We start from the raw sequence: 14,109 nt of genomic DNA, 5'->3' as shown, positions 1-14,109 counted from the left end.
AATGGCTGTGGAACCCAGAAGCAGATTCTAATTCACTCAATAAAAAAAAAATCTGTATTCAACTCAACAAACTATTCCTACTCTGTGCAAGTCATTATGCTGCATGCTGATTAAAAGATGGCTTTGTCATTGACTACCTGTGGGATTCTGAGCAAGTCATTTCACTCTCTGAGCCTTAGTTTCCTCATCTGTAAATTGAGAGGGTCTGACTAGATGAATTGTAAAGTCTGTTTCAGCTACAAATCTGTGACCAAGTGATGGGACTTAGACATGTGTACAAACAGTGATTCTTGTTAAAATCATATGTATAACTGTATACTGTATTCCCAGTTGGATTGACAAGTAGGCATATTCTACTTCCCAGTGGTCTTCACAGGGGAACCCAACATTAAATCACTAATTCTCAATTCCTTTTCCTGAAATTATATAGGAAAGGAAGAATAAAATAAAATATCATTAAAAATCTTAATTAGGAGACTTGGTATTTTTTCATTCATTTTCTCAAATGATTTAATTTTTAAACTCAATATTCACTTACTTAGGTCACTAAAATATTGAATGTGGTGGACTGCTTATGTACTCTGATTTGAGGGGTTCTAGGCTAAGCCTGACTGATCAAAAATATATTTCTCTTTGTCTTACTGTGATGTTTGAGATGCCTAACATTATATTTACTTTGTAGTTTCACGAGATAATGAAGAAAGGACTCAATTTGGAGTCAAGGGACCTAGGTTCAAGTCTTGGCTGCCTCTGATACTGATGTGGAGATGCTGAGAAAATCATTTAATCCATTGGAATGGAAATATGTCACTTAATCCACTGATACAGAAGTGTATTACTTCAGAATAGTAATATGTTAGAAACCCATTGGCATCCATTTTCCAGATTAACTGAAAATGGGAATACCGGACAGTTCAGTTTTGATGGGAGCGGAAATGATGGGAAAAATCCAAAGTATGAAGCAGCACCTTAATGTTGGATGGTGGTTGGGAATGGGGTGAGAGGAAAGATTGTGGAAGGAAAAGGAATCAAAAGTAAATTAGAGACGGCCCAGTTGAAAGAGGAACCTGCCAGAAACAAATGTTTTTTTTTTCTAAAGTGCTTAAAATAGGGCTTTATAAGCAGTAGGAAGTTAATAAACATTTGTTCAATTGCATTTTCAAATTCGCTGTTTTGCTTAGGACTTACTATCATCTTATCAGCTTCATTGCCAGACACCAAGAGAGGAGGAAAAATTTGAATTAATCAATTTCAGATTCTCTCTTTAAAACAAATTATACCAGAGGGATAGTTCATCAGATGGCAGATTTTAAATAAACATATATAATCTGAAAAAAGGTATAATAAAAAATTTGATTTAGTTAAAGAAGTATAGCCTTTTAGTCATTTGTGAGGATAGTGTTCTCTTGATAAGATGCAGTTAGCAGAACCCAATATCACATCTCACTAGTTTTACTCATTCTTTTCAAGGTGTATTGCTTTCCATCTTTCTTTTGTTGAATTTCATCAGTAATTATCATGCTTGGTTATTTAATTGTTAGGTTTTTATGAACTGTCTCATAACCCTTCATTGTTCCAATCAGACTAAATATAGTTTGTGTGCAACCATATATTTCCCTAAGATTCTTTTCAGGATTAGTAAGAGTATTTCAGATATATCGGAGCTCAGTTAAGTGGAATCTTCAGAAAATAAGACCTTCTGGTTAATTAAATTTTATAGTTAATTAAATTGATCTGAAAACTTTTCCCTCAAATTGTTGTTTTCCCCTTCTCCTGTCCATAATTTAAAAATAATAATTTTATTGTTTAGGATTTTCCAGTGTCATCATTGGGGTTGTCAGTGACATCATAAGTGATCATTTTTAAGTAAAAGTAGGTGTGGAGAGTTTAGCAAATTGTACTGAATCTATAAATTGTCTTTATTCTTCAAAATAAAATCCCAATATTTTGGTGCTGTACTTGTTTTTTTACCACTTCCTAAAATTGATTGCATAAAAAAATAGTTCATGGGTGATTCTGATTAATAGGGGTCCATTGAATTGAGTCTTTCTTGAAGTAGTTTTCCCTTATCTCAGTTGAATTTTATCTTTATCCTATGAAAGGGCCTTTTGTTTCATCTCACTCACATTTGTAAACTAAGTTGTTGGTAAAATGCAATAACGTTATGATAGAAGAAAAATGGTGAGTGTATAGTTAGAACCTGCCAAGGCCTGAAGGTTCTGACTGTACACACCACTTTTATTTTATCACTTGCTGCATTTACTATATTAGTCCACATTTAAAATGTCTTGAAATGATAAGCATAATTCCAAAATATTTTGCCCATTGCTTATCATGGTAATGAGAATTTTATTACAAAATGTAAATCCAAAACACGTTTTGGTAAGTTAAACTGAGGTATACCTGATTTGAACCTTAACAGACTAAAAATACTCTTAGCCCAAGACTGTTCTACTTTAGTAAGAATTATACCAGTATGAAAGGCTTCTAAGAACTTATTGTCCATTCTTCTAGATATATGTCTTAGTAGTAAGCGGTCTGAGGCACTGAAGAGGCAACCTGATACAGGGGACAGAACACTGAGTTGGAAGTCAGAAGACCTGGGTTCAGTTCCCTCTCCCTTATTACTTTTGTGACATTGGGCAAGTCACAACCTCCCTGGTCATCAATTTCCTAGTCTGGCAAATGAAGAGGTTTGACTAGAAACTTCCATCTCTAGAGTTTGGATCTAGAATCGATGCTTTGGAGGCTATGTGATTTGGTTAGCATAGATCCCATCTCCACTCATGTAGATCCCAATTCCTCTATAATATCTTAGTTCACATGATTCCTGCTTGTGTTTTCCTGTAGATCATTCGTAAAGGACCTATCCAACATGTTGGTGACCTTCCTATTGTTCTTAGTCTTACCAGCACAAGACTTGGATTGTTCATGTCTTCTTTCATTCTTCCTATGTATCTTCTCCCTGTTTTTTAAGCTATATTTGACCCAAGTGAATTCAAGTTTAACATTTACTTAATACCAGCTAGGTAAGTGGTACTAGGCAAAACGATGGAGGTGCAAAGATAAAATAAGAGTCCCTAACATCAAGGAGTTTATGTACTGCTAGTCTTCTAGTGCAGGTCTTTACTCCCTCTCTCTCTCTGGTCTATTGAGAGAGCCTTCTGGTTGGTCTTTGTTCCTCACTCAGCTGCTAAAATGAGCTTCCTAAAGCACCTATGACTCTGTCATTCAATAAACTCCCATGGTTCTCCATTAGTTCCAGGATCAAATATACAGTTCTCTGTTTGGCTTGTAAAGTCCTTACTAACGATAGCTCCTTCCTACCTTCTATTCTTCCTGTACCCTACTCCCTTCCAGCAACTCTTCAGTAATAAGTCCGGTCATCCTGGACTTCTTGCTCTTTCTCACATGGGTTACTCCATCTCCTCAGTACTCAACTCCCTCTTTAACTCTGTCTTCTTGTTTCTCTGACTTCTTCAAGTTCCAGATAAAATTCTACCTTCTCCATCATGTTCTGATGTTCAAATAAACCTTAGTAGTCAAGAGTTTGAGAGCTTTGTGGTTTCATAGATCCATATAGACATGCTTAAAATGGATGGAACATTAGCAATTCCACTTGTCAGTTGACCTTTTCCGAAAGAATAATGTTTATCATTTATTAGATTTATCAGAAGAGGTCATGACACTTTGAATTTCTTTAATACTTCAAGGATCTGTACCTCTGTGTGGACACAGTCTCTCCCCGGTACAGATAGAAACTCTCTCTTTGACAATTGCTAAGACTAAAACATTCATTATTTTTCAGAACTTAACTAGACAATGCCTCAGACAACAGACATATACATTCTATCATGGGGATTGGGTTCATACCTGTTCATTTCAGATATCAGTCATTTCACACATTACTTACCTGAGACACTTCCATAGGTACAGAGGAGTTACATAGGGGTTCAGCCTGAGATTCTAAGGAAGATATCATGGATGACAGCTACCATCCCATTCCACAGACTATTACATGATGATACTCCCTAAGTGGCAGTAGATAGAGCACTGGGCTCCAATCAGGAAGATCTGAGTTAAAATCCAGTTGCAAACACTTACTAGTTGTGTGACTTTGGGCAGCCTCTGTTTGCCTTAATCCACTGAAGAAGGAAATGGCAAACCACTCCGGTATCTTTGCCAAGAAAAACCCATGGATAGTGTATTGGCATATACTATGGTTCATAGAGTCATGAAGAGTTGGACACAACTGTTCAATAACTACCCAACACCAAATTCTGGAAGTTAAATTTATCATTTATTAAGCGCATACAAGGCCCAAGAGATAGAAAAAAAAAACAGCTCCAGACCCCAAGGAACTCACATGCAGTGGAGTGGTAGAGTACAGCATTTATGTAAGTAAGAAGAGAGGGAATACTAACAGCCAAGGTGAACAGGGAGTGAATTTACCTCTCCCCCCCTCAATGAAGTGATTGTGTTCTAATATATTTTCAGAGGGGCAGACTCCACCATTTACCTAAATGAGCTTTTCATCCTGTAAACTCTTTTTTGAAACATTTGCTAGAAATTGTACTGATTTCACTGGTGGTCTGAAGGAGTTCTCAGGTGAATGCCATCTGGTCTGGGTGCTGCTGTTTTCCTCTTCTGATTAATTTTGCAAATTGCTTCCTTGCTTTTTCCAGTGATGCTTTGGTATCCAAGACTGCCATAGCCTTATTGCCTTTGAAGCATAACTCCAGGCTGAAAACATGAAATAACTATCATGGCTGGATAAGGCAGAAGTATTATTTGATCCATGAGACTTCACGGTCTTAGGATAACATTTAACAGACAAACCATTTATTATTTATTGGCTGGGAGCTGGAACATTTTCATTCAATTTAGAAAACTCTCCGGGAATCTAGTTGGTGACAATCTGTCCCTGGGAGGAAGTTTCTATGGATAATGACAATTAGGGATGACATTATGGGATGTAATGGTGAAAAGAGAGGCATTTAATATCTGTAGCTAATAATATTTATGTAGAGCTTTAAGGTTAACATACCACTTTACTGGCAATATTTGAGGTAGTTAGTGTGTTACTCGTACAGCAAATATTTTCTCGTCTCACTTTCCCAAAGAAGGGTCAGCTGCATCAGACCTTTAGGGCCTTTGAGGGGATTGGCATTACAACTCCCACTGGGTGTGTTCTCTACTATCAGCCAACAGTGACTTGTGCCCCAGCTCCATTCAAACATTTTATGTCAGTTAGCTTTTACAAAGAGATCTTCATTTCCAAGGTGTATCAATAACAAAAGTACAAAAATTTCCTCCCAGCACCTGAGGGCCGTTATCTCCCCTACCTTATCTCAGTCATCCTGTTAGATGAGGTTTCCATTAGCTAGAGCTGGGCAGGTTCTGAATGTGGGTCCTACATTCTTGGGCAGTGATGCCAGGCTGGCTGCAAAACCAGGCATGGACTACACTCTTAGAGTTCACTCTCTGGACACCCAGACTTTTTTAACCTTTCAGAATTCCTAAGGTCATAACCTTCAATTCCTCCATCTGAAAAGATGGAAAAGGTTTATTTTAATGACGCTGCAGGCTGGCCCCAGAGGGACAAGGCTCAAGAATCTCTCCCCTTGAAGCATTATCCTTGACCAGACACTATAAACAAAGGAGTCAAGCCAAAAGCATGGTGAGCCAACGCTGATGAAGGCCTTTTAAAGGTGTCCAGGGTTCTGGCTCCACACCTGCAACCAATAAAAGAGGCTGCTGTCTACTACGTGGTTAGTAGACCAGAATCATTTACAGTGTCTGCAGATCTTCCAAAGGTCTTCCAGGCCACTACATTAAGCATCATTGTGACTCTCCTAGAAGCAGGCTCCTCACCCTTTTCCACATGAGAAATGAATCAGCCCATGATGCACTTGGCATAGTTTTCTTTCACACTGATACCAATTTACAGATGAGAAAACTGAGCCTCATAGAGGCTGTTAGTGTAACATTTGTAGTTGTTGAGTCATTTCAGTCTTGTCTGACTCTTCATGACCCCATTTGGAGTTTTCTTGGCAAAGATACTGGAATGGTTTGCCGTTTCCTTCTCCAGCTCATTTTACAAATTAGAAACTGAGGAAAACAGGGTAAAGTGACTTGCCCAGAGTCACACAGCTAGTAAGTGTCTAGGGGCCAGATTTTAACTCAGGTCCTCCTGACTCCAGGTCTGACACACTGCACCACCTAGCTACCCACCCTTGCATAATGTTAGTCTATGTAATATGGGACAGGGTAACAAAGATCCAAGAAGCCAGAATAAAACAGATTTATAGATAAGGTGTACATAGATCTTTACTGCCCCACCCCATGTTTCAAGTGGGCTAGAGTTTCATCTTTATAATAGTAGGATACCCATGGTTGGACAACCACTCCCCTGTCTTGTAAAGAGGATATTGGACTTGGAGTTATGGACATCACGTATCACAGTTTTGATCAGTCTCTCTCCACAGTCAGTAATACAATAGAAATTCGACTTCCTGTTACTAACAGGAGGTGTTTTCTAACCCTCCCAGAGACTATGCCTTAGTCGTTAAATATTAATCATTTTATTCTCAACTGTGATTAATCTATTGTGCTAACCAAAGCCAGATTTTCAAATCTTATATAAAATGGGCTTTTCAGTGTTAGAATGCAAATGAAAATAGTATTTTTAAAGTGATCATCCATAAAGATTATAGTTAGATTGTATCAAGCATTGAGCTCAGTTCTGGGACCCCTTGCCACCCCAGGGCAAAGCAAGGCATTAACCTTTATTAAGTGTTTGCCATGTGGCAAGCAGCTAGATGATACAGTGTATAGAGTGAGAAGGCAAAGGCAAACCCCTCCAGTATCTTTGCCAAGAAAACCCCAAATGGGGTCACCAAGAATTGGACTTGACTGAAAAATGACTGAACAGCAACGCTAAATGTGACAAATGTTGTGCTGAGGATACAAATATAAACCAAAAAGGCAGTCCCTGCTCTCAGCAAGCTTATATTCTAATGGGGAAGACAATGCCTCCCCCCTCCCACCCCAGGGAGAAGAGCAGGGGGGACATTAACTGCCTGGGGGCATGACAGACAAATTCTAGAAAACCAGAATCTGATACAGGAGAGGAAAAAAAGGTTTACCAGCTTCGACTTATCCCAAAAAATGGAGGTCCTGGGAGGAACTCACCAGTCAGAGAAGGGAGCCAGAATGTCTGAGGATGTTCCAGGGGGAAAAGGTTACAAGGGATGATGGATGTTCCAGGGTGAGCAGATGCCAGGGGATGAGGGAGATTTGAGTTCCTGGAGTCAGGAAGAAGAGTCTTCCTGAGTTCAAATCTGACTTTAGACATGTATCAGCTGTGTGACCCTGGGCAAGTCATTTCACCCTGTTTGCCTCAGTTCCTTATCTGCAAAATAAGCTGGAGAAGGAAATGGCAAACTACTCCAGTACCTTTACCTAGAATCATGAAGAGTCAGACACGACTGAAACGACTCAGAAACAACATTCTGTAGTCTGAGTCCTCAGGTGGCTTGCTTTTAGGGTCATAAAGAGATGTGAGTTGTCATGGGTGCACACTGAAGAGAATCTCCTAGACACTTCCTCTGGCTGGACAGGGACGGCCCTGAGCAGAAACAGAGGAAAAGAAACCCAAAGGATCTTGCTGTATCAGAAGGCTTCCCTGTTCTCCCTCCTGGTTGGTTTTTCACCCTGGATTTGCAGAATGAAGGGACTAGTTTCAGAAACAACAGTAATTCCTGGCTCTGCCTTCCTGTAAATAAGGCCCTTAATTATATCGCCATAGGCCCAAAAGCCAGGTGAACTTCCTTGATTCCTCTGATATTGCTGACACATTTACTTAACAAATGCCATAAATAAGGAGATTAAAGTAGATTAAAGTCTTGTACAATGGGAAGTTAATAGCAGGCAGTAATCTATCTCCAGATGTTTGCATATTCACTTAGCCTCTTTCCAGCTGGGCATAGGGAAAATGATTGAGTTTGAGGCCTAGCTCTTACTAGCTGGGTGAGCTAGTAATTTTTCACTGATAAAATGGCAATAGTGATGCTTCCATTACCTCCTTTGAGGTCTTTTGTTTGTTTGTTGTGAGAATAAATCGTGCTTCTTAACTATGCACTACTTTCTTTAATTGATTTTTCATGGCCAGAGACAGGTAGGCCATCCTACCTGTGGTGCCACTCTGTACTTAGGCTGGTCCTCAGAAAACAGATAGAACCTCTTGATAATGCTATACTCCAAAGTCTTTCCAGCATGATAGGGTTACCTCCAAACCACAGTTAAATAGGACTTGTAATGGGAAGAAATCATCATCCAGTGTTGTGTGGATTTAATGAATGGTTTGGGGGTTTTTTATTATTAGGTCTTCACATAGTTTAAAATTATGTAATTCTGTATCATATCAGGGAAAATGGGCCCTAGAGGGATCAGTTGGAGTGAGGGGGAAAGGGATGGGAGAAGGAAGTTAGGACAGGGAGGTAGGGTATTCAAAAGGAATAGGAAGTAAATAGATTTCCTTTCATACTGCTATTCATTACTACCACAACTCACAGTTCTGGGTGAGAGGAAGGAGCTAGCCCTACCACTGCTAAGCCTTAGCAGTTTCAGGAAGTGCTCCTACTTTTCTCCCTTAGACCTTGGGTCTGAGAGAAGGGAAGAACTTTGAAGAGTGAGACATAGCTGGAGGAAGGAAACAGCAGCCAGTGAAAGGCCTGCTTTCCATTTTGGGGGACTTTGGTTAGACAGGTTTCCATAGACTATTTTTCATTTCCCAGGTTATTCTCTGACTTCAGAGCTGGGTTTGACAATGAATGTTAGGTACTGTTGATGTCTACAAGTTTCACAAATAATACCAAAAAATTCAGTTTGGTTGTTGGTTGGTTATTGAAGCATTGTTTTTTGGTGCTGTTTGAAAACCATAGTATGTTAGAAAGATCAAATCCCTTCAAACTTTATGAAAGGAATTACAGAACTCAGTGGTGTGTGGGGGTGGGGGTGTATGGCAGGCAGTCTGATCTGTGAAGGGGGTAGAGGGCAGGAGAAGAGAATGAAGACAGGGGAGAAGCCTACAAGTGCAGGTCAGAAGTTTTATTCCTATAGCACCAAGAGAATTCAGATGGAGAAATTCCCTCTCTGGCCTGAGCATACTTTGATTGGGTTTTGTCTTGGTTAGTCTCGCAAATGAAGGAGGGTGACTAGTTTCACTCTGTGGTTGGCCTGTCAAGTGGAAGTGGGCAAAACGTTGGCCTTGTGAGCAGAGCAGAATGCCCTATTCTGGCTTCCTCTGGTCTCAGAGAAAAAAAGTATTAATAGTATCCTCAGTGTTTGAGGCACAAGTCTGCCAGAAACAATTCTGTTTAACAGTAATCTAAATCTGAGTATTTATAGCTTAGGGAGGAAAATATTCTACTGGCATACTCCCCCCATGTCCTTGAACATCTCTCTGCCATGAGACAATTTGAGATAACATTTAAATGAATCTTGAAAAAGAAAAAGGGTCAAAATATGTTTAAAAATGCATGTTGGGGATGACATTGCAGAACAATGGTCAATCTATAAGTAAAACCACTCGATTCCTTCCTTGACTCAGCCCCACAGAGATTTAAAGGATTTCTTTCTTTTAATCACCATTATAGGCCTTCCTCAGTGGAGAAGGGGAGGTCATTGCAACCCATCACTTCACTGGACAGAGAAGGCAACATTCTTACAAGACAGAGAGATGCTTATTCTTCTACCTTAGCCTTTACTCTTGACCTGTTATACATTTTCTTAAAGGGGAAAGAATAGAAGGTGTTTTAAGTATGAGAAAATATTGTTTCTTAATATTTTGTTGATCAAATATGACTGGAGAAGGGGGGGAATCCCAGATGGGGTCACAAAGAGTTGGACACAACTGAACAACAAAAATCATATATTAATATTATTACCATGATTGTTTTATACATTGTAAATATTGATATTACAACATATTTTTCATATTATATATATTATTTTTTAAAAACATTTTAGTTGAATGAAAAAAGTTTTAAATATGCTTCCATTTTAAGTAGGCTTAAATTCCAAGAAATGGATGTGACTGCTAATTTTTTGCCTGACTTGGAGGAAAACCCTGAGATGGAGTTCCAGAAAGGGAGACACACCAGGCCCTTCCCTTTGGGTCTCCAGAAAATGAAAGATCTAGTAGACAATATGAAATGCATTGTATAACTGGAAATTGTTCTTCAGTTGTTTTCAGTCACGTCTGCCTTGTCATAACCCCATTTGGGGTTTTCTTAGCAAAGATACGAGAGTGATTTGCCATTTACTTCTACAGCTCATTTCACAGATGAGAAAACTGAGGCAAACAGGGATAAGTGACTTCCCCAGCATCATACAACTAGTAAGTATCTGAGGCTGGATTTGAACTCAAGGAGATGAGTCTTCCTGACTCCAGGCCCAGCACTCTAACCACGGTGCCACTTAGTTGCTCATTATCAGGAATCATGAAACATTAAATTATAAATCAAGGATGGATGCTCGGCTCCCATTTCTGTTGTCTTTTATTCTGTTGTTGATATCTTGAAAATCATTATTGTATTACTGAAATAAAATGATAGGAATGAAGGTATTTGTTCATTTTGTGTGGAAGGGGCAATGCAATATAGAACAGAGGGCATTTGATTTCTTTCTGTTACCCTGAGCAAGCCATGTCATTCCGGTGGACTTCAGCTTCTTCCTTGATCAAATAGGACTCATAATGTTTTCTACTGTTAACCTCCCAGAAAGGATGTAAGAAAGGTACTTGGAAAATTTTGAAGCACTATGTAAGCATGAATCATATATATTTGTTTATAAAAGTGTGTGTGCGTGTGTGTGTGTGTGGTGTGTGTGTGTGCGTGTGTGTGTGTGCGTGTGCGTGTGTGTGTGCGTGTGTGTGTGTGCGTGTGTGTGTGTATGTAAATGTGAGCTATAGTTATCAACCACAGAATTTAGAGACTGGGTTACAAATAAGAAACAAACCCTTCAGATTAACTAGGCAAGGATAGAATTTATTTGTGCTAAACAGAGAGGACAGCATGATAGAATGGTTAGAGGATCTACTCCACAGTCGGAGAGACTTGAATTTGGATCCTTTCCCTGACACATACTGACTGTGTGGCCCTAGGCAGGTCTTAGGGCCCCAGATACCTGTAAGTTGCCGAGCAGAAATGCGTCTTCATTGATAAAGGGAATTTCCTCATTGGGAGTTCCCTATCCCAGGGAAATCATAGATCTGGTTTTTGGGGATTCTTTTAAAAAGAGGTGAAGAAAAGACCATTAGCCTCTTCAGCCTCACTTGCATAGGTGTTCATAGCTTATAGTCCAGAATCTCATCTTTCAAAGCAAAAGACAAAAATACCTTAAGAAGGGCTCATGAATTCTTCACCCATGCTGATAACAACTCTGATGGACCATTTTTATGAGTTGTTGTGGCTGAAAAAAACATGTATCACCTAGTGGTCGACCCTTTGGTGATGAAGCCTGTCAGGTGCAGCACTATTGCCCTTTAGATAATTCTTGGTGTTCACTCTTCAGAGGCATTGCAATTCATGACTCAAAGCTGTCCTGAATCATAGGAAGAATTTGGTGGTTAAAAAAGATGAACTTTTCTTTTGGGATCATTAAAAAGCACTGTACAATTTCCCTAAGGCAATCTATTTTGCCTCCCATTTTCTCTTGGGCCCAGCTCGTTGTCCATGCCCAAAAGAATGGTATAATATATGTGTTAAATTACTTTTTTTAACTTGGCTAATAAAAAAGTTGTTACTTATCAAAATATATAAATATATTTTAGCAAATCCAATATTTCTTTTATAGATTGCTTTTCTAATTTACATGTCTATATAATTTAGTTCATAATGTGAACTGAATTTATCTAGAAGTCAGAATGCCACAGGTGGCTATATCACTATCCTTTTTTTAATAGGGAACCCAATCATGGAAGTGGAAAGAGGCTTCATTTGATCATGCTTCCAAAAAATTAAATCCTATTTCATTAACAGAGAACATAGCATTAAGAAAAAGCTTTCTTAATTTTTAATTCTGTTGTTTTCCACACCTTTTTCCTTCCCACTTATTTCTTTTATGAAACAGCACAAATCTGGGTATAAAAAAGCCGCTCCACCTGCCACCAGAATGCAAAAACCTGCTAGACACACTTTGGTCTTCATTTATGAAAAAGAAAAGGTAAGCTTTCACTTTCCATCTTTTAGTATTACATATTGAAATGTATGTAAGCATATAATGTGCAGATAAGGACAGACATGAATGTGTAGCTATACAATCTATCATATGTCTACATAAAGTATGCTGTATTGTTCCTGTATGGGTTGAGCTCCACCTCCTTCCCTTTATTTTGTATGCATAATGGTGATATTAGTGAATCAGAAGTATGTACAACTGTGGGTCAAAGGTGTGTACAATTTGGTGGTAATTCTCTATTATACCAAACTTTTAAGGAATAATTCGCAATTCCACCAACAATGAATGAGTGTACCTTCAAATGTAAATGATTTATTTCTTATTTCATATCTTGCCTTTCTAAGTGCTCACAAATTAGTTTTAAAAATCATCTAATCTAGAATTTTACCAGGAATCCACATCAAAATTTTAAAAATCCCTATTAAACATTAAAAAATTTTTAAATCCTTATTAAAACATTTCCTTGGAACATGAATGTATACTGGGACCTAAGGATATATATAGTTAGATGGCATTGTGGCTGGAGCACTAGACTTGGAGTCAGGAAAGTGAGATTTCTTATCCTAATTCAGATGCTACTTAGCCCTGTGACAATAGGCAAGGGAAATTGACCTCTCTTTAACCTCAGTTTGCTCATCTGTAAAATGGGGATATTAGCACTTACAGGTTTGAGAACAGCTCACAGTGGATAGAGTGGGCTTGGAGTCAGAAAAACTTGAGTTCTAGTCTGGCCTCACATACTTACTAACTGTGTGACCCTGGGCAAGTCACTTAATCCTGTTTGCCTTAGTTTCCTCATCTGTAAATTGAGTTGGAGAGGGAAATGGCAAATCACTCCAGTACCTTTGCAAAGAAAACCCCAAATGGGGTCACAGAGACTCAAACGCAGCTGAAATGACAACAATACCATAGAGTTGATCCCATATTTACAAATAAGATTGTACATAGGTTGTTGTTGTTGTGTTTGTCCTTCATTTTCAAAGAGGACCATGACATCAGAGAAATGATGACATAACTTGCACTTGACTTTGTTTTGAATGAGAGAGGGCTGTGCAAGGTCACCAGCCTCACTTTCTCCTCCTGAGCCATCTGGGTATTCATCAGGATGACTGGAGATAGACCAGGATGCAGTGGGGGACCCTGGCTTTTCAGGTATTTACTTAGAAGGAGGTAACTATACCCGTCGAGTGAATAGGCCTCTTTAAGAAGTAGTCAGGGAATGACTCTTTTAATAAGCAAAAGAAAAAAAATAAATGAAGCTGAGAAGGAAGGAGAAACTATTACTATTGGTAATCATTCTAAGCTAGCCATTAAGTGGAGCTTGGGCATTGAAAATTGAAAAGCATTGTCACTAGAGGCCCCTCCATGGACTCTGCCTGAAACTGAGGCCTGGAGTGTCTATAAAAATACATGTATGTTTTTATGTATATGTATGTATGTATGTATATGTGTATGTATGTATGTATACATGCACAGTATGTTGTACAATATATATGGGTGTGAATATCAATATTAGTGCATGTTGTTATCATCCCCCACTCTCATTGGCATTTCCATTATATCACACCCCAAAGAACACATGGTCCCAGGATCAGAACAATTAACTTGTACTGAGCAAATGGCTTTGAGTCAAACCTGAGTATGTGAGGAAGAAAAACTAACACCAGAAAAAAATATTAAAGGCAGAGCTTTTACAAACTTTTAAAATAACCATCTTGAACGAAAATTCTTAGCCATAATGAGATGATTAGAGTGTATGTGCACAGTCTTTCATGTTCTCTCTTCACTTTCTCTCGGTGAGAAAACCTTTCCCCAGCTATTCTTTGGGGGGATGCCTTTCCATTACCGTCCTGATTTTCAACTAGC

General features: G+C 38.8%; 1 protein-coding gene across 2 annotated transcripts in view; it reads left to right on the top strand.

The window, feature by feature from the left end:
- ST8SIA6 (ST8 alpha-N-acetyl-neuraminide alpha-2,8-sialyltransferase 6) overlaps positions 1-14,109 on the top strand; it is a 116,672-nt gene that overhangs the window by 30,296 nt on the left and 72,267 nt on the right. The window contains exon 3 of one of the 2 annotated variants that reach the window (XM_072651632.1): positions 12,136-12,228. The exons of the other annotated variant lie outside the window; for it this stretch is intronic. Within the exon in view, the coding sequence (XP_072507733.1) occupies positions 12,136-12,228 (93 nt within the window). The remainder of the gene's footprint in view (positions 1-12,135; positions 12,229-14,109) is intronic. 2 annotated transcript variants of the gene reach the window in all.

This window comes from Notamacropus eugenii, chromosome 3, assembly GCF_028372415.1.
Source record: "Notamacropus eugenii isolate mMacEug1 chromosome 3, mMacEug1.pri_v2, whole genome shotgun sequence".
NCBI classification, from domain to species: Eukaryota; Metazoa; Chordata; class Mammalia; order Diprotodontia; family Macropodidae; genus Notamacropus; species Notamacropus eugenii.
This window is presented reverse-complemented; position numbering and strand designations above follow the sequence as displayed.